At 30.3% G+C, this 22,574-nt stretch overlaps 1 protein-coding gene across 3 annotated transcripts in view; it reads left to right on the top strand.

Annotated features, from left to right (window-relative positions):
- LOC132927604 (transcriptional repressor scratch 2) overlaps positions 1–21,470 on the top strand; it is a 51,260-nt gene extending 29,790 nt beyond the window's left edge. For all 3 annotated transcript variants that reach the window (XM_060992168.1, XM_060992174.1, XM_060992182.1), the window contains exons 3-5: positions 2,206–2,308; positions 6,057–6,502; positions 15,344–21,470. In XM_060992168.1, the coding sequence (XP_060848151.1) occupies positions 2,206–2,308; positions 6,057–6,502; positions 15,344–15,867 (1,073 nt within the window). In that variant the 3' untranslated portion in view covers positions 15,868–21,470. The remainder of the gene's footprint in view (positions 1–2,205; positions 2,309–6,056; positions 6,503–15,343) is intronic.
- Positions 21,471–22,574: the final 1,104 nt, after the last annotated feature.

The raw sequence follows: 22,574 nt of genomic DNA, 5'->3' as shown, positions 1-22,574 counted from the left end.
GATTCACAGTTATTTAATTATTAACACCATATTATAATAATACCATCGTAATTGTTATACTGCTGATGATATCGCAGTGTATTTTGTGAGCTGCACAAATAACATTTTATTAATATTATAATATAAAATCGAACCCATGTACCTGTCGGTCTCAACGCCTCTGCCAAAAGCAACCTGTACGCGGGGTCGCCGTCGCTACAGGTTGTCACTGAATCAACACGCGAATTCGTCACGTCCGTAAGTCCGTTTGGCAGCGTTAGCGGCAACAGTGGTGGTGATGGTGGAGTTTGAGGTAGATTCGGTGCTATTCCCTCGTTCGACAGGATGATGCAATACATGCATACATACACACATTTTGTATACAGCGTGTCCGAATAATAAACTAGAAGGAGTATATAATTAGAAAATAAATTTAAAAATAATTTGTTTAATCGTAACACGTGTTTTTGTAAAATAAAATTCTTCTTTTTTATTTCGGTAATAAAATAATGAAGATTAAAAATTGCACCATAAATGAACTGAGCTGGAGGTAATGCGTTCAATTCTCGTTTTTTATTCTATTAAAAACACTAAAAAATCAGTATTTCTTAGTGATCAACTTGTAGAAGTAGTTTACAATTTCAGAGATCTTGGGATCATATTTTAGCTTAACCTAATCCCCTATTTTTTTCTTATAATGAGCATAATATTGTTCAAAAATAAATATTGGTTTTAATACTAATAATACAAATAAGTTCAAAGATGAGCGTTATCTCAAAACATTGTATTACACTTTTATTGGCCAACACTTAAAATATTTTCAATTATATAATATGTAACCTTTCGCGAATAGGTGTCTTATAAAGTCGGTCAAGCATTCAAAGACGATTTATACACTATATTTTCTATAAAATATAAAAAAAAACTCTGTTGAAATTAACACTTCTTAATTTAACCAACCACTAAATTATATTTTAAATTTTGAATCTTTTGCTTCTAGGCGTTAATTTAAAAACATTTATTTCATGTCTAAACATTTAAATTATATAATAACTTGTCCTGAATGACTGAAACTAATACATTTTCCTGTCCCTCGACACCGGGTTTGTTCTTATCCCACTTCATTTTCAGTAAAAAAAATCCTACCGTACTTCATAAATCCATGGATTGTATCTCCTGAGAATTGAAAAATTAACTTTGATATATTTGATAAAAAAAATGTCTATTACCTTTATAAAATATTTTTACATTTTTCTATTCCCAATGATTATCTATATTTCACATTGAAATTTTATTTTTATTTTTATTTGTAATATTTAACTAAAGCTTCTTTAAATTGTACTTCATGCTTATTAAGTATAATAAATATGTATTATTATGTATAACAATAAGTATAAGAACTTCTACTCATTAGTCATTACTCATTTGCATATTATTGTATATTATATAGTTAAATAATACATACTATACTGCACTTAAACCCATACGGTATACGGGACGTTTAATAAATAAATAAATATATGTAGTTGTATGGATATTATGTCTAGCATCTCATTAACATTCAAAAAATAAAATTGTTATAAATATATATATATATATATATATATATATCTGTTGTTATCTTTGGGGGATTTATCGTTTAAAATAACACGCTATTATACAACCATACAATAATAATGGTCTTGGCATAGTCTATAGCCACGTGTCACGAGACGCGCCATGAACGTTTTCATTTTCGAAGAAAATAAACTAAAACACTTGGGAAATATTAGATGAAGTTTTCAAATACGAAAAAATATAATTTACGATTATATTACCTCATCCGTGGTAAGGTCAGAAAGTCGTCGTCGCAGCGTTTGGAGCAACAGCTTTTGCCTATGGATATATTTCAGTATATTATAATATTATATGAGGTAATTTACATTGTATTATACGCGGTAGTGGATGTTTATTTTTATTTACTTTGAGCGCCATTATTATTTATTAAAACGAGTTCTTACCCCTCAAAGGCACAAGTAAAGCTGCTCCACAAAATATACCCAACGATGAACTGGTAGTTAGGGATAGAGTGGACTGGCCGTGACCTTAATACCGTAACTCGTTCTTCTCCGTTTCAATTTATGTGCGTGCATTCCACGTACTCGTACACATTTTAATTTACATATTCGCGTTGTTTCCGCGTCCGTATATGTATGATAATAATTTTTTTCATATTTTCGTTTGCAGATTATTTGAAGTATTGTTATGAGCTGGATCAAAAACAAAATTTGTTCAAGGAGCGAAGCAAAGAAGAAACGGAAGCCGCTCATGACTTGCTCGAACTCTCCAGGTAAGAACCTCTTCTTCTAATATAACCCTGGTATATATAATATTTGTGAATAAAATAAAAACAAAATTAAGGTTACACCTTGGAATATTGAAATATAAAAATGAAAATAGTAACTACTAGTTTCAGGCGTTGTCTGTCATTGGCTTACTTCTAAAATCAACAATTATTAAGTTAAAACATATTATAAAACATTATTATACAGATATGTAAATAATTAATAAATAATTAGACATACAAATCAATATAAACAAAAAATTTAAATTTAAATTACCAATTATATATTATTGTTAGGGATATAACAGAATATATTTTATTGAACATTTTATTATAATTTAATAATTATTATAATAAAATGTTAGTTGTTTTATTTAAAAATTAATTTACGTAAGTACTAATTCAAATATTATTTATTACTAAATAGTAAATACATTATATAATTATAAATTTCAAATACAGCATAATTTCATTAAGTACCTACTTTATAAAATTATACTAAAAAAACCTGATATGACTTATAAAATGTAATCTAATTCACTATAACTATTGAAGTTAACAATTTGAAATAATCATATTCTTCCAATATTTTACTGGATTAAAAAAAACCTCAATACCTATTTCATTTACAATTAATCTATATAAGTATTATATAGTAATGGATTAAGTTTTATTACGGCTTAAGAATCAAAGCTGATCGTTGGTAACTTGTAAGCTGTACGGTTTTTTTTCATTGATGTAAATCGTAATATTAAAAAAATATATATTATATCTCCTGCACAAAATACGCTATTTCTGTGTGTATATCTAAAATATGGTGTCGATTACACTATTGAAATTTTTCTATATTTGTTTCCACTGACTTTATCTTAGAACAATATTGGACAATAAATATAATAAATAATAATATATACCTATAACATGCACATTATGAAATATATGATCGACAATCGTTAAACCACAATCGTTAGGTTAACGGGAAAATTTGCGGCGTTTAATTATAATATATTATTGTTATTGCTTTGGGGACGCAATACCCACATGTGATACTCGTTAACAAAGTTTTACCGTCGAAAAAAAACTGACACACCCACAAGAAATATCCTGCGAACGATAATTTATTGACATATTTCAAGTCAATACGATTGTTTAATAAAATAAAATAAAAATAAAATAAATATAATAATAATATTTTAAAAACAACCTTTTAAAAAAAACGCATAGAATTTATTTTGTAAAGACTAGTAACTTCTGAATTAAAACAATTCTTTGAAATTATTATTATTATTGTGGTAGCGAGAATTTTACGAGGCGCGACGAAAGGCTTCTTTGAAATCGAAATAACTCAGTTAAAAAGTTTCGTTTCGACACGAATTTCACCATACCCACAAAAATTTGTGACAATAATACTCTTTACTCCAGTCGGTTTCATATTCTTTCGTGTTAAACTCACTCCCCATTGTGGTAACTTTAAAACTTTTGCAAAGACAGATGTGGTTTTTGTTTTTTTTTTTTTAATCGTCCCCAAGCGATAATGGAATAAAAATAGTGTCCGTTGTTGAAAGAAAACTAACCGTAAAAGTATTAAAATAAAGAAAGAATCCACCTATTAGGTAAATCGCGTATGCCGTAGATGTAAGAACGTCTGTGCGGGGGTTGAGTACAATAACAGCCTCATAATTTTTTTTTCTTCTTTAGTCTATGAATTGTATTATTTTACAATGAGTCTCTGGTCAAAAATCAATGATTTCTCTTTCGTTTAAATATTTTTTACGTGATGATTTATACCTATGTAATATAATAAAATAAATATATTATGATTAAATATGCCATTAACTATTTTGTTCATAAAATATAATATAAATATAATTATATATTATTATGGAACGGATTTGAACGTAATAATAAATAATGTCCAAAAACATTGCTTTTCAAGCACAAAGAAATTATAAAACATAACTTTTATATTGCATTTTTTGCATTCTTAAGATTTTATTACTTTTTAGAGAATTTTTTTTAAAAATTTTATTAAATTAATTTTAAAATTATAATAATTATATTGTTATTTACTTTGCCTTGTCGTCTTCTATTTTTATTATTTGTTATATTTTTACCGATCTGATATTTATGACGCCGTCGCCACTATTATAATACGGTTTTTCAGACGAAATTATTGTTGACTTGTAGACAGTAGACACTTATGTATATAATATATAAATACATGTAGTTATACGAATAATAATTAATAAGAATAAGAATATTTTGAATATTAAAATTAATTTTTACAACATTTTAAAAAATAATTCTATTATAAGTACATTAAATGGTATTTTTTAAGGTATTTTTCTGGTTTTTAGAGAATTTAAATCCGTCCCCTATTTATTATTAACAATTTAATATTATGATAGTTAAATTTAAAAATAAATGATTATTATAAAAGTTATTACATACATATTATATAGTTACAATATGACAATTAATATTGTTAATCTATGCTAGCTCGCTAGGTGTTATAGTCTTAAACATTTACTATTTATAATTCAATGTATGCTTTAAAACTAATATGTTATATAAAAATAGACGAGTATTTAGATATAATATGTAAATAACAATATTTAAAAATAGCATATATTATAAAATTCGTTAACTCGTTAATTTAATGTTATGATGATTAAAAATAATAAAAAATAAAAGAATTTGGTAGGTTTATACACGCACCGACTGACTTTCGTAGTAGTAATAATATATAATTTGTTTTATAAAATATCATAATAATATAAACGTTGTAATGTTCCATGCGGAAAAAAACGTCTGTGATGCTTCTTGGAAAAATTGTCGGAGAAAATAATATATACCATTATGAAACGGCTGGAATTGCGTTTTGAATAAACTAAGGGGATTTATTTCAGTAGATATAATGATATCAAAAATACGGTGTAACGTATTTCCTCGAACTCGAAAACGACTGGAAAAATAAAAATAAAATTAAAGCTTAATCTTGAATATCGGACGCAAAATTATATAGTACAATAATAATAAAATAATCGTTCATGTAATCCAAATAATCTAGATTTTTCATTATAATACGGATACGAGATTGTTGAGTAGATACAATTTCTTGCTGAATCTACAGTGGTAGGTGTTTTTTTTGTGATTAACACAACTCAAATGTGACAAATTATAAGATTTAGCGTATAGTATTATACAGGGTGTTTCACAAATAATGAATCAAATTTGATTTTTTATCACATTTTTGTAAATTCATATACATTTTCAAAATCATTTAATTCTTAGTAGAAACATTTTTTTCGTAATAAACAAAAAGTGTATTCTACTATGATATAATATCATCTTACAAAATACTAAAGTTTGTCATTCGGACCCATAGTCGTATTAATTTGAAGTCCTTTTAAAAAGTTAATAATTATAAAAATATATCACTTCTGAAATTCGTATACCAACCTTTTTCTACATAGGAATCCATAAATATTTCTGTACCAAAATATACCGTAAACATAATTTTACAATGATGTCCTCCAAAGTATTATAAACAAATATTTCTATAACGTATTTTTGCTTAACGACTACTATTCCATACTACGATGTAAAGTTATTTCAAAATTTAATACTTCACATGACATATTTCAATATTTTATCACTACAACACTGCGGCCACTTATAACTACACTGCTTTGCTTATGTGTTTACACAAATAATATCGTTAAACGTTTTGGTTGTTTGCCTACTCGCACAGATCGTTGCCGCCACTGCCGCCTCCGAGTACTGTGACCATCGCCGCACCTACACCACCCGAGACACCTCTAGGCTCGGGTGTAGGTGATGGGTGCCCAGCGTCTCCGCAATTCGTGTACGTGTCCGCCGCTGTATCGGCCGCGCCGCTTACACCGCCCGCTTCAGAGTATTCGTCGGATGCTGAAAACATACCAGCGGACGCGGGAAGTGGGACTTCGAACGCCTCGGCCGTCGTGGTGGCCACGGCCACGGCTACCACCACCGTCTACAGCCTGATCGATTACGTAATCGAGAGGAGCGACGGTGGTGCGTACGATCCGTTGCTGTCCAGAGACTTGAACGTCAAGACCGGCAAGACGACGACCGCGGAACACCGTCGGTCGACCTCCACCACTACTACCACCACAACCACCCAGGTCGTGGTTGGATGCAACTCCGGCAACAAAGGTCAGTGTATAATAATATTGTCAAAATCAAAACTCTCGAATGGACTTAGGATTTAGGTATTATAGTAATAGCATGACTTTATGTATGAATATATTATTTGCAACCGAATTAACCCGAACTCGTAACCGTTCCGGAAAAAAAAATCAAACAACCAATAATTATTAAGGGACAATCATATTTGATAAATAAGTTAGACGAAAATATTCTCAACACGCTAAGTAAGCTAATAAAAATATTTCTCGTGGTATATAAGTATTTACACCTATCTGATTACTCTTATTATTATTATAATTATTTTGGTTTTAACCTAACTATTAAACACTGCCGATATTAATCCGTATTAACCCGGATAATAACAGTTATAAACACCTAAACGTTTGTTAAAATTATGTATTCTGGTGTTTAAACACCTGAACCGTTTCCGGGCCCAAAGCCCTGACTTTATGATTATTTTATAATACTTTAATTTAACTATAATATAAATAAAACCTACATAAACAGACACGCCCTATTTGTATGCCATCATTTACGTCATATACTCATATCTATAATTTAAATATTCCATTAATTCGTGTGCAAATCAAAAGTTATTTCCAAATAATTAATATTATAATTTGACGCGGAACGTTAACACTAAAATAAAATATTGTGTTCTTGTTTATGTATTATGCATACAATGTTAGAATACTAATTTTAATTATTGTATTTTATTTAGTATAGGTATGGGTATTATATTGATTTATCCGAATTTATTGCGTGTGGCCGATAAAGATTAAAAATCGTTACAACCCAATCATATGAATGGTTTTTTCCTGTGCGTCTGATTTACGATAATTAGCATAATATTACGGGCTTTTACTTTTTATTTAATGTATAAAATATTTTTATGAAATCGTTTAATACGAATATTATTGTTATACAATATACATCCAGAAATACAATTACGCTAGCTAATTGATAAAAATAATTCAATAAAAAATAAAGCAAAAAAACAAATTTAATGATTTGAATTCGTCGAATACCTATATATAATTTTATTTAAAACGTGACTTAAATATATTTATTTTAATACAATTTATTAATGGTCTTATTTTAAGTTAAACATTTACAATAATTTATACCACTGTTATTTAATTGATTGACTTCATATTTTTTAAAATCGAGAAGAAGCAAATTTGAGAAAAAGTTGTGTAATTGTGTAGTATATTCGTACTTAGCCAATTTGTTGCCAGTTTCCACATAGAAAAAAAATATATTGTTTTATGACTGTGATGAAATAATTTTGAAATAATTAACGTAAATCCATTGTATAATCGAGTTAAAATTACTGACTTCCAGTGTTAAAATGATTACATTAAAAATGTATATAATTATTTGATTTCCGCATATTTCGAAAACTTATAGCATCACGTATATTATTCAAAAATGTTGTCTACCGAACTAAATAGGGTCCAAACCGCTCAATGTCAGCCAAAAAGAAGTCTCCTAGTTTGGTTTCAATACTCCATGGAAATTCACGGACTTAACTAAAAATCGCGTTTTCTCAATATTTCATCACCGTCTTAGTTATAATAACAATAACAATCTATTGTATACTCGCACACCGTGTAGTAACGATGATTAATATAATAATGATATTCGCGTGAAATGTGACGTTATACATTATTTCGTACAATACTTGTTGAACTGCCGACTCGAACACATCACATTTGTATTAGGTATTATTACCGCGCACGGTATATAACACTCGTAACCCGTATAGGCGTGTGTGCGCTGTTTCAGTTATTTCATTATTAATCAAAGCATTCGAAATTCGTCGGCGCCGTGCATGAATAATTCGCGTTCTTCGCCGGCAGCACCCGAGTGCGTTATAATATTATATGTATATATATATATATATATATATATATCATATAATATACGATAGCTCGTGTTATATGCTCGCGATATAATTAATTGAACCGCCCGCTACCGTCGCCGCGTTTCATGTATATTAAATTGACCTGTCTCGGCAAAATTTCAATAATTCAGCGCACCGGTGTGAGCCGGCGGCCCCTTCGTACCGTCGCTTATAGAGTTGTACTCATATTATTATTATATTATATACGTATAACGTCAACAAATACGATATATTATATGAAGGAAAAAACCGTTCATCAACAGTGCTTCGGTGCGATTCGCGTACATACAGAATCTACCGTAAAGAAATAATAATAATATCTGAAACGATATTCGATTGTAATATTTTATTAATTTATTAATTTAATAATATACGAACGGTGACTGACGAGGAATCGGACGGCGTTAAACGTCGGAATGTCGCAGTGAATTTTTTTTAATTAATTCCGCGGTGCGAGCGGAAACGCAAGAATGCCAATTTGATTTCAGAGAATATCGCATAAATTACAATAGAAAGAGGATCGGTTTGAAAAAAAATAAAAACGAAAATATCTCCTTATTATATTAGAGATCTTGGTAAAACGTATGAGCTATCAGAGATGAATTATTTTACATTTTTATTTTAAAAATATTTTCGTGGATCGCAATTTATTACTTGTACATGCCTGGGACCTATAATACCTACTTAATATAAGGCGATACTCCTAGAACCTTATTAACGTATATTGTATTATCTAAAGGTGAAAAATCTAATCATGAAAACTAAATTGAGAAAGTTAAGCTTAGTTACGGTTAAGAACTTTAAGTCCTAAATTAAAAGTTAAGAAATAATATATTTAATTTAATATATAGAAAACAATTAAATCAAGTCGGTTAAAAATAAGTTAATAATATAATGTAATTGTTTTTTTTAAACTATCATCTACCGAGATGTCACGTGGATATAGTGATTGAGGAACATACTATTTTTGTAAATAATAGTTAAACAAAATTTGTTACAAATATATCATATTATATATGTTTATTGCATTCTAGACTATTATTTAGAATCGTCATACGCTTTGGAAATTATGCGTTTGTATTAACTTATATAATATTAAAGCGAGAAATATATTTTATGTGTTCATTTTTACTTAAAACCATCGTGTATAGAGTGATTAAACATAAAAAAAAATTTTAAAAACTCATTAATTTTAACTACAGTTCTTATATATGTATAGATAGTATGAGTGTATGACGTATACAGATGATTTTAACTCAACGTGTTATTTTTCAAATAAACGGGGGAAAAACCAAGTCATGTAAAATTGATGCTTAAACTTTCAAGTTATTAAGTATATTATTACAAAATCGACTAATCAGTTATAAATTAAAAGTTGAAACGATTAACTTTTGACTCGGCTTTGAATTTTTCACTAGTCCTAGTCGATGCCCGTGTCTTTGGACTATTATCGGAAACGACGTGAGGCTTAATACTTCGTAATATTAAGTGCATAACCTATTTCCATTTCTATGTCGAAAACAAGGGATCGTGCGTTTGGGGACGGCATTCGCATTTCGCGCGCGATTAAAAGTTTCCCAATAAAAAAAAAAAACACCAGAGTTTGTTTTCGTTTTCCGCTAACGAACTTTGCGACCTTATCCGCGCGTATTATACCCTTAATATCGTTTTCCAGTATAAATATATACGCAGTGGCAGCCGGGCGCGGCCCCGAGACGTTTTTAGCGCGCAACACCTCCGTAGTCGTCGCGATGTCCGTTGTATTACCGCAGCGGACTATCGATTTTTTTTTGTCCGCATATCATTATGCGCACGGCGCATATGACATGCATGTTGTGCGTATAATATATCATATATTTATATATATACGATATATACAATAATATAATAATATAATGTACAACACGTATATAAGCGCATGCACGCCTCTCGTTCAACATGAATTTCGGGAAACCGTTGTGTGGTAATCGGTCGGGAGGGTAGGGATCGCCCGATTACGGTAGCCAATTGTGACCTCTATTCATTTTTCACGTCCCGATGGCAATAGCCCACGTAGGTACGCAGTATAGATAGGAAATACTGCGTTTTCGGTCGTTGTTATAACTGAATATATATTACCCGAGTGCGTCTTACGTGTTTTACATAAAAAAAAGTCATAAACTCTAACCTATTGATTTCGGAATTCAATTGTTTATATTTTATTTTGATACCTATACGAAATTTATTTATGCATTTTACTTATTTTACTAGGCCCGTCTGTTAACAATAATATACTGTCTGAATTTACCGGTTTCGTCCGTCACAGTTTTCGAATGAAATGCAATTGTTTACATAATATTATAATATACTATAATTTTCATAATTTAACAACTTTGTGAAAAAAAACATAAAATTATTTAAACACGTCACCGAAAAACCGTAAAATTAAACACAATATAACCTCTTCCCTCCGAGATAAAAATTAAAAATGAGAAACGTGGGGACACTCGAAGCAGTATTTGAAACAGCTATGTGATATTCGACATTTATGAGTTGGAAATTGAAAAATAAGTAATAAAAAGTTACCTTTCATAAACATATACGACTATACGTACTATACTAAATATATTTATATACATTTTATGAAAATCTTTCAAAAACTACGGATTTGAATAAAGTTAATCTGTAGTCGATACATTTTTTTAATTAATTTTCATGGCATTGTCTGTGACATATAAATTATGCCAGTCTAAAACTTTATTAAATGTAAACTGCACACATGTTTAACATAGTTATTTAAGTTGTCTTGATTAAATATCAAATACATATTTATGTATTTAATCATAATAATAACTTTATTTATCAAATAATTCAATATATGTAAAAACTTCATCCAAATTGGTTGAACCATTTCGAAGCCTTTGATAAACAAACAGAAAACTAAATATATCTGTGTTACATTTATAAATCATAATAATTAATTGTCTAAATTCTAAATATCTTTCATTGGTGATACACAAGATATACATAAAAAAAAACAACAAATAATAAATAATAATAATAATAATCGATTTTCAACAGCTAAAAAGTCATTTTCAAAAGTTGTGTGGTAACTATTAATGACTACATTTTCTATAACTAGCAAACTTTATATTTATACAAAATATTTTAAATTTCAATAACAAAATTCCTGTGTAAGCTAATATGCAAATATTTTTAAATTTTTTCATATCATCTTATTCCATTCCTATACTATAACAGATATTTATCACCAAAATGTCAAGTATCTAAATCCAGCAGTTTAACTGAATTTGATCTGAGAGTTGATGAATGAGTGAGTTTTGGACATTTTCTTAGTATAGATTATTATTTTAATCCACTAACATGCATTTTTGATCTCAAAAAGTATTGAATTTTAAATTATTATTATTATATCATTATAAAGTCAAATTTAATATTGTTAATTTGTAATTTTATAGAACATAGTAATATTTCATAGCTGAAATGTTGTTAAATAATAATTTAAATAAATTAAATAATTATAAATAGCATTTTGTGAACCAAGGTGAAGGAATCGGGATACATTTATTTCCAGGGAATTAAATATGTCTATTTGTATTCGGGTCACAAAATGAGCATCACTGATCTGACAACCGACCGTCGATCGTTAAATATCAAAAACAAACCAATGGCTTTTCGCCGTTTGAGTTGATGGAAAGGCACATCGTTGTCTAAAGAGGTAGAGAGAGAGAAAGAGTAGGGGTGAGAGAGAGAGAGAGAAAGAGAGGGAGAGAGTATTAAAATATTCAACTGACTAGCAAAGACTAACTGTACGCCATTTCGACTACTGTAATTGAAAACATCGTATTCCGCGTATTTGATACAGTAATTTTATTCAAATTCGGTGATCGAATCGATGAATTCCCATTTTAGTTTTTGGTTCAAACTGTATAATATTACGAGTACATAGTGATTCTTTAAATTTCAATTTGTCTCGCGAGGTAAATAATCATTTACTATATTTTATGGATTTAAATTTATATGGATCAACCAGAACTTGTAATTTAATCAGTAAACACAACCCACACTCTAAAGTTGATAGTATTGAGTACATTTGTTTTGAAAATATTTACATGGCCCGATCGAGTATAATTTAAAAATCATAATTTTATATTAAAAACAGCTAAATGTAATAATATTAAAATTTAATAGTTGCAAAAAATACAGTTCCTATACGTAAAGGATTTGAAATTTTAGAGTTCAAATTTTTACTCTGCGTGATTAATAGAAGCGCAAAATGGAACGAATATAGAGAGAAGTCATACTGCACAGACTATTATATTATGATTTTACTTTTCAAACTATATTTATATCGAAATCTTATTAATTTTTTTTTAATTTATTTAGTGCGCTCTGTCGAGAGACTCTAACGCAATCGGTCCTATATACCTATATATAGACAATCGCGGTGGTGTTTAAATATTTGTCAAAAACATGAGGACATCATTCAAAATTATTTTTAATTTTTATCAATTGATCAAAATTGTTCTCTCAAAAGATGAAGTAGATAAAAATAATTTGACATCGATTCATCTATCAACTATTTTTACGTTTTCTGCCAATCTAGAGCCCCAATTTGTTTTGATAATATAACAATACGTAATTATATTAAATCAAGAGGATAGCGAGAATTATCATTTGTTATTATACCATTACAAATTATAATAATTATTATTATTATCATCATCATCAAAATATTTTCATAATATATAAGTTGGAAAAAACGATGATCCTTGGACGTGTATGGAGCGGTCACGAATATTTCGGAAACTCGATAATTTCATATCCCATCACGGGATACAAAATGTAATATAATAATATTAATAGTATTGAGTTTTTCTACGTCGTTTTTGGTGTGGTTATTTTCCTTGGCCACTGCACGAACGTCCACCGTAATCGATTGCATCTCCAATCATACAGCTACGTTATTAACGTATTATTATTTTAGGTTTAATACTGAAAATAAACCTAGCATTGTAAAATCGTAAAAACGATTAAAATTTAAAAAAAAAATTTCCAGATAATATATTTCTTATATTTTTGAAAACAAATAAATAAAAAATAAAAGACATCTTAAATTAATCAATTTTTAGCTTGCTTTGAAACATTAATACATTTATTTAATACGTAGGTTAAGTGGTTTTCATTACAACGATTAAGATAATATTATTATTAACTGAGCTCAAAATATAAAAAGATTATAAATATTGTATCAACATCGTTAACATCTGGGTGCACAAATTTTACATCGCTATAGCTGCTGTGAGTGTGTGTGCGAATGGAACAACATAAAATTATTGTTTGTACAAGTTGTTATTACAAATTTAAAATGTTTCGGGTGGGGGTGAACGGATAAAATGAGAAACATTCCGGTTCATGAACGTTTTGTAATAATAATAATCGTTCTACCTATAGTGCATTATGGTCGGTTGGACTATAATTATAATAATAAATATTGGGCGTATAACACGCACACCGTTCGTGGTCGTCGATTTTACCGCGAGCCATATCGAAATAATAATAAATGATAAATCGTTTAGACTATACAATCGTTATTTTTGTAAGTGGAACTTTATACTTCCGATTCGACTCGGTGTCGAATCCGCTACCACCGTCGGGCCACGGAGTTCTTTAATCACATTTGCCTTTAAATTATACCTAGGGCGTTAAGATTTATACCGGGGTTACGCGTATTTCTTTTGACGTCGAACTCTTTGAGGGTTTTTTTCTACTCGTCATTTCGCGCCACATAATATGTATTATTATATTTTATGTAAAGATCCACGCCGTATCAATTGTTTTTTTTCCACCCGGTTTCCAATCCATCCTGCTACACCGAGTCACGAACTATCTTTCTCTCTCTCACTCTCAACCTCTCGTCGGCCGTGGCGCACATAATATAATAATATATTATTATGTTAATAATTTTCCCTGCGACTTTTTTCTTTTTATTTTTCCACCACATTAATTTTCTCTGGTAGTATACAATGGTATTCTCCATGGTTTTAAAAATGTTTACTCTCATTATTATTTATGCGAAAAAATATCATCCGATTACGAGCTCTGTGTCTGTTATACGCTGCAAGCGACGGTGCGTGGGAGATGCCTGACTCCAGTGTAGGTATTATTTATAGTTAAATTTTTCATTCGCATGAATCAGTAGACCTGAATCCATTTTTTTTTTACCAAGGAAAAACCCAAGAAAAAATTGGTCTATTTTATATAACTGAGTTATGAGCATATTTAAATCGTAATAGTTTTCTTCACACTTGTAATAAAACGTTTTGAAATTATATAACGCCTTATTATCACCTTTGCCAAACCAAAACCGATATTTCTCATAGTTATGCGTCAAACTTTTGAAATCATTATGGAAAATTAACAATAATTTTAGTAAATTATATTAACTATTTATCAATGTTTATAATATATAAAAATGGTCCAATTATAATAAATATTTTATTCTTTATCACACATATTTTAATTTTTTTTTATTATTTTTAATGTATTATTATACAAATATCTTAATAACTTAAAAACAACTCGTTAAAATGTCGAATTAGGGAATTTTATGGGTACATATACGAGTAAATATAATAATAATAAAAAACTACAATCTATTAAATATAATTTTCCGTAAAAAAGGCATCCTCCTTTGAACTCCTAGTCTGTATACGTAGTGCACTACTTTTAGAAAAACAGTGTCAACATTTTGAAAATATTTAAATTCATATTTAAAAATGCCAGCATTCAGAATGTGAATAAACGTATTGTTGAACGAAAAATGCTGTGTGAACGTTTGGCCCGTATAATACCTACAATTGTGTTACGAGTTTATGACAAAATATAAAATAACTAACTCGTATGTGTTTCTCTGTCCTTATCTATGTGCTACACCACAGCCCGTTACACGTGCACGGATTGCGGCAAGCACTACGCGACGTCGTCGAACTTGTCGCGGCACAAGCAGACACACCGGAGCCTGGACTCGCAGTCGGCAAAGCGGTGCAACGCGTGCGGCAAAGCGTACGTCAGCATGCCCGCGCTCGCCATGCACCTGCTCACGCACAAGCTGTCGCACGCATGCGGCGTATGCGGCAAGATGTTCAGCCGGCCGTGGCTGTTGCAGGGCCACCTGAGGTCGCACACCGGCGAGAAGCCGTACGCGTGCGCGCAGTGCGGCAAAGCGTTCGCGGACCGGTCCAACCTGCGCGCGCACATGATGACCCACTCGGGCGACAAAAACTTCGCGTGCCACTGGTGCCGCAAGTCGTTCGCGCTCAAGTCGTACCTGAACAAGCACCTGGAGGCGGGCTGCGCGCCGGCGGCCGCGGTCGCCGCCGCTTCACCGTCGCCGTCGTCACCGTCGTCGCCGCAACAGCCGCAGCAGCAGGACGACCGGGACACGGCCACCCGGGACGGATAACGTCGTCGAGCGGCGCCGCAGCAGCAGACGCCCCGGCGGACGTCGGTCATACGGTTCGCCGCCGCCGCAGTCGCCGACGCCGCCGACGAGATCCAAGTGTTGTCGGACTAATGACACCGACGACGACGATCGACGGAGCAGCCGCCGCCGCCTCCGAAGTAAAAAAAACACGTTTAATAAATAACGTAAACGATTTTGACGATTTTTTTCAATTTTTATTTTCATTATTTTCTATCACCCCCCGAAAGACACGGAACAGACAACTGTGACACCAAATATAAAATAATTATATTATTATTTTTTATTATTATTGTAATGGTAGCGATACGACTACGATATTATTGTAAATTTAGTTTTTAATGTATCGACGTAACGGTACTTAATATTATTATTAAGGACATATATAATAGGCATGTGTATGAGGATAGGTTTCACGTATTTTTTATTATTATATATTACTATAGTTGATAGCAGTATTATCGCCTAGTTTATAAGATAACGCAATATTATTATTATTATCATCATCATCATCATCACCACAGCCTGTGCCTAGCAGTACCTCCGAGCGCGCGCAATTTATTTACCGGTTCGCCAATATCGTAATAATAATATTATAAATAATAATATATAGGTAGACTAGTGTGTGTTTTCAAACAAGCAATAATATTAATGTTTTGTAAACATTAAACAGTGTTAGGCTGATAGTATATTTTTAGAGAAACGTTTTTTTTTTCTCATCGTCATATTGATTTTATATAATATGCCGATCCCCATCGTGTGTATGTTTATTACACGGTTTTTTTTTCTACGACAATTTTTACGGTTTGACGACGACGGCGACGACTTTAATAATATTATATTATCAGATTGATATGAATTATTACATGTCCGTACGACAGCGATCGCGCTCGACCAATGATACAACGATATGATTTTAATAGACTTTTTTTTTCAATAATATTACTATGCTTTTCGAGCCGTTTTTGGTTTTTGACTATTGGGCGGATATTATGTAACAATTCAATAATATTGTTATATGATATTCAGGAAAATATTTGCTCAAATATTGCAAGGTGAACATACGTAATACAAATATATCATGTTTTTTTTTCGTTTTACTTTTTATACAAACCTTTACATAATATTAGACGCGCGATGAATGTTTAAAAACCGTTTGGTGTAATAATATATTTTGTGTATTGCTCGATAGTTGAAAATTGAAATCTAACGGAGAAGTTTTTTAAAATTATGTTCGCGCACGTGGTAAAAGTATACTTAGTAAGTCGTAGTATTTCGATAAAACTTCTATATATTATTATAAAAATATATGATTAGCGTCATCATCATTATAATACCACTCTGTGGACATTAATTTAACTAAAAAAACCAACCAAAATTATGTACAAATATTTCATTATTACATTACATTGTTTGAACACGACAAAATAGGATTGAATAATACATTAGCAGGCTGTGATTTTGGATTAAACAAGTATTTTAAAATTTTAACTGATGGTTTGAATGATTTTCGTACTATATCGAAAGAGATTTTAATTTGATTTTTACACTTAAGTTTCAAAAAAAAAAAAATAATAAAAAAATACGAAAACGCGTTTATTTAGCAAAATTTTTATTACTTATAAACTTTTACGATAGTGTATTTTAGAGTGATTATACATAATATTATAAATTTTACCATTTTTAAATTTAATCAAAGGCTGAGTATAAACATAATATGTATAGATTATAGTGAATAATAGTTAGGTAGGTAGGTCCGTCCTTTCCCGCTGTTGAGATGATTATCTGAAAATTGTAGGTGGCCGTCACATGAAAAATCGGATTTATTTCTACACGCGGTTGCGTATTCTTAATAATGAAAGTAGTATTTTACACCACGAAATAAATTTTTGAAAATCTGTAAAAAACGGCTTTTTTAATGATATCATTTCGAGCCCGTATTATTTCTAAGTGTGGCGTTCAGCGAAATCACACGACGGGCGACGAGGGACGTCGTTAAAAAGACGTTTACGAAATGCACGACTTTGGTCGACGATTCAGACTAATTGTTATTATGCTCCGTGGTTCAGTATCAGTGTCTCATCCGAATTAATGATCCGATCGTTAATCGCACACCAAAATATTCGTTATCGAATATGGCCAATAAAGGTCTAAAACCTGCAACCGCCGCAACGTTATTGTTTCCGGAGACGATATTCTATTATCATAATTATTATTACTATTATTATTATTATTATTACTTCAGTCTAGAAATTGAATTCCCGTCAGTGACGTTCGCAGCGTCATCCAGCACTACGTTGTACGATGGTCGTGGTACAAATACCACAATAAAAAAACTACTTTTTGTTTCAAATTATTTTTTTCAAGTACTTTTTCCTGAAAATCCAAGCGCATAGGTACATATTATGCATTTTTATTGCGTCGAATTGTATTTCATTGTTATTATTATTTTATATATTTTTTTTTTTTTTACAGCATTTAATTCCGCACAATAGTAAGCAACTAATATAATATACTATTATAATCCTTGTAACTGCATAATATATTTTAACAGATTTTAAGTCTTAAGTCAGTTATTCCATGTGTTGATACCGTCTCGGTCGATGACAGATGATTTCTCTTCAATTCCGAGCTTATACGCTGCTGATCCTAATATCATCACGCCACAACATTGCAATAATATTATGTTCATCTCGAGATTTCAGAAAATCGTTTCCGACGACCATCCGTACCACGGCGATCGACAGTATCGCAATACTTTTATATATCATTAGACATTTTTATATATTATACGATATAATGTTAGGTATTCTAAGTTACCGCGTTATCATTATATTTTGTATTTTAGGATTAAACGCGCGCAATAGTATACACACGAAGCTTCCAATATTTTTTAGGTACGGCACGGTGTGCTCGCTACGCGTTGGCGTATATAGAAAGACTTATAATAATAATAATATAAATAATATATTATTATTATAACTTTGGCAATATTATCATAATGTTATTATTAATTTAAAACGTAGAGAGAGAGAGATGAATCGTATTTTTTAGTATTTTATTCTTGGTAGTAGTTTAATTTATATAATAATATTATTATCGTACTAAACGTATTAATATGATATCAATTCACATATTATAATATACGTATACACAAATACATATTATTATATTATTATGTGTATACGTTGTATTTGCTTTACCGTTTAATCATTGTACTCTGTATATAAATTTAGTATTATAATAATAATATAATAATCACTACGCATTTACGTAAGAAAATATAGATTTAGGCGCGGCGCGTATTTACCAATTTGACATTGCGCAGTGTATGTGGTAATAACTTATTATTATCATCGTCATCATTATCATCATTATTGATTATATTATTTAACGTTTAACTAATAGATAGGGTTTCGGAACATGATCTATGAGACTATAATATTATAAACCATTTATATAACCACGATTTGTAATGCTCAATAAAATTTTAAATGTTTAGTTTTGTATAACGCAACGATATAATATTATTACTATTATTATTATTCTTATGAGATAATATATCGTACTGATTTGTGAACGAGAACAAAATACGTTCATATCCGTTTTAGCTGTAATGTTTATCATATTATTGTATCGTGAGTAATCGCGTCGTACTATGACTAGCCTCATTACGATGCTTATTGTCACACCGCCACCGCCATCATAAATATTATTACTATTATTATTATTATTATTATTATAATTAGACGTATTTAAGAATTTTTTTTAACGTAATTTTTTCTAGCGGGTTTTTGCCGATTTATTTATTTTTTATTTGAATATACATTAGTTTTTAAGTCACGCTTTAGTCGTATAGGTATTTGTAATTCGTATTACATATACTTGTGACGATAGTGCCGCTGATCGCGGTCGTAGGGTTTATATTAAGATAGTCTTTAGCGACTAAATAATTTATTATTGTATACAAATACAAACGTTCCCCTCCTTTTATGCGCGCGCATTTGATCCACTGACGAACGAAGAGACGACGATAAAACGATCTTTAAATAGAACAAAATGAAACAACACGATCGTTAAATATTATAAGAACAATAATAATTAATTTTCGCCAACGACGGTTGGATTTCGCGCGCGCGGAATCACAATATTATTATTTTATTAGTTTTTTTTTTAAATCTCATAGGACGCGCGAAAACCGAACGACAATAACTTGGCGTACACCGTAGGTACCTCTATATTGTTATAGACTATGCGCCTGGAGGAGATATCTATGTCGAGTGCGGACTTACCGAAAACGCCGACGCGCGTCATCAAAACTTGCTGCTATTACGAGGCTGTCATTTTTGTCGAAATAATGTTCGTCCAATTGGACGACCGATGCGCAATAGCCTGAATGTTTCCCACTGAATAACTTATGAGTCACGCAAAACTTCTCGGCGAAATAAAAACATAGTTATAGATAATGAAATGTAACGAATATAAAAATAAATTATTTATTCGTATCGAATGCCGTAATATCATGTACTACATACTATTTTATTAATCCCCTCGATTTCACGAGCATTAGACGAATAATAGAATGCTGCAAAAAATCTAACACTTCCACTAATTATTTTGAAATACGCTTTTTTTACGGAATAAAAAACAAAGAAAAAATACTCAACAGGTTGGTGCAGCAACCAGATTAATCCGTTATACGTACAAATATTGTTTTCTCAGTAAATAGACTTATCTGGTTTACTTTTTATTACTGCAAATTATAATACATTTTAACACAATAATTAGCAAATATAATTCGTATACGTACATGCATATTCTACTACTTGGTTAATGTAAAATATAGTTTTGTTCCATTAAAAATTAAATGAATAATTATTCAATAAAAAAAAAAAGATGAAAACGTTGGAAAAAATTCTTCAAATAAGAACATGACGATTTAAGTTCATTAGGTTTTTTTTTAAATGTTTATAGAAAACAGTTGAAACCAACAGGTTCTATACAATATTTCCAGCATCTTTCATCGAATTAAAAATCATAAAAGAGTTTTTAATTATTCCAAAAAGTTTCAGGTTACATCTGATTTTAGTAGCAAGCCCTTCAGTCGTCTTCTAACTCATAGCTTAAAAATATATCTCCGTAATAACCCCGGGTGATGGCAATATTCTAAATGACAGTCTTCGGTACCACTCGTAAAAAATGTTAAATAATTATTATAGCTTCGAAATTGCTAAAAATTATTGTTAGGACAATAAATTTGTGCAGCTTTTTAGCTTATTGTATTTATAATATAATATTATAAAATCTGTTACGGTCTTAGTCTTATTCTAACGACATTTCTCGCGCGTCCTAAAAAATATTCATTTAAATCTAGTCATTTACTCGTCTAGTCATTAACATCTAATCATTTACTCGTCTAGTCATTAACATCTAGTCATTTACTCGTCTAGTCATTCTCATCTAGTCATTTACTTGTCTAGTCATTAACATCTAGAATTTAATTAATCTAGTCCTTTACATCCAATAGTTTTTAAATTTATCGGCGTGCGTGTATCATGATATAATAATAAATATAAGTACGACACACGCGCGCCACGTGTAATTATTATATACGATTTTATAATATTGTTAGATATTATATTACTTCCATTCTCATTTTACGTTTGTTTTAAGTGTTTTTTTTCTACCCCTTATTTTTTACGTGTTTATTCTTGTAATTTATTATTATCGTAGGTTTTCAATGTTTTTTTTTATTTTTTATATAAATTGTATATTATTTTATCGCTTGTATTCAAAAAAATAAATAACAATAATAAAATCATATTAAATTATATAAGACGTATACATACTCGTTTCAGAATTATTATAAGTCATATCAATTTATTAATAGCTCACCTAGCCGACCTAAACAGGCTAGAGTAAATAAAGAAAAAACGTACACACTTAAATTATGAAAAAGATGAACGTATGGTAACATCGATAAAAGGTCGCATCAACACCCGTTTTTTTTTAGATTCTTGGGAAATCTAAAATACTTTGGATTCGCTTTTAATAGAAATACGACGGTTTAAGTTACTGATGAAAAATATCCTGTTAATTTCGACACTGTAAATCACATTTAATAACAATAAATCGCGATAGTAATCGATGAGTATTATATGAGTATAATAGTGTTTGAATAGCACCATCGTAAACAACATAGCACACCGTATTATTGAATGGGGTACAGTTTAGGAAAATAACGTTTTTTAAAACAAAATAGATCCGACTCTTTGATCAAAAAAAAATAATTATAATAATAATCTGTGATGCGTTTTGGTACGTATAAAGTGTGTATGTATACAAAAACAATATTGTGTTTGTAAGTTTTGAGCTGATGCCTCTACTATTATAATATAACGTATGTATACGTATTATATAATATTATTATTGTATTGTAAAACGATAATTTAAAAAAAAAAACTGCTTAGGTATATCCGTAACATTGTTATTATATTATATTTACATGCCGCAGTTGCAATGTCGTTTACAGAAAATGATCGCTACCTATAGAATTATGTAATAAATCGTTTGTAATATTGTATCACGACGTGTGTACGATAGATAATAATAATATTATATTGTACGACGGTCTAATATGTATATTGTAATAATGATAATAACAACGACATATAATATTATGTCCTCTT

The sequence above is a fragment of the Rhopalosiphum padi genome, chromosome 1 (assembly GCF_020882245.1).
Source record: "Rhopalosiphum padi isolate XX-2018 chromosome 1, ASM2088224v1, whole genome shotgun sequence".
NCBI lineage: Eukaryota > Metazoa > Arthropoda > Insecta > Hemiptera > Aphididae > Rhopalosiphum > Rhopalosiphum padi.
The sequence above is the reverse complement of the archived record's forward strand: the minus strand, read 5'-3'. Positions and strand labels throughout refer to the sequence as shown.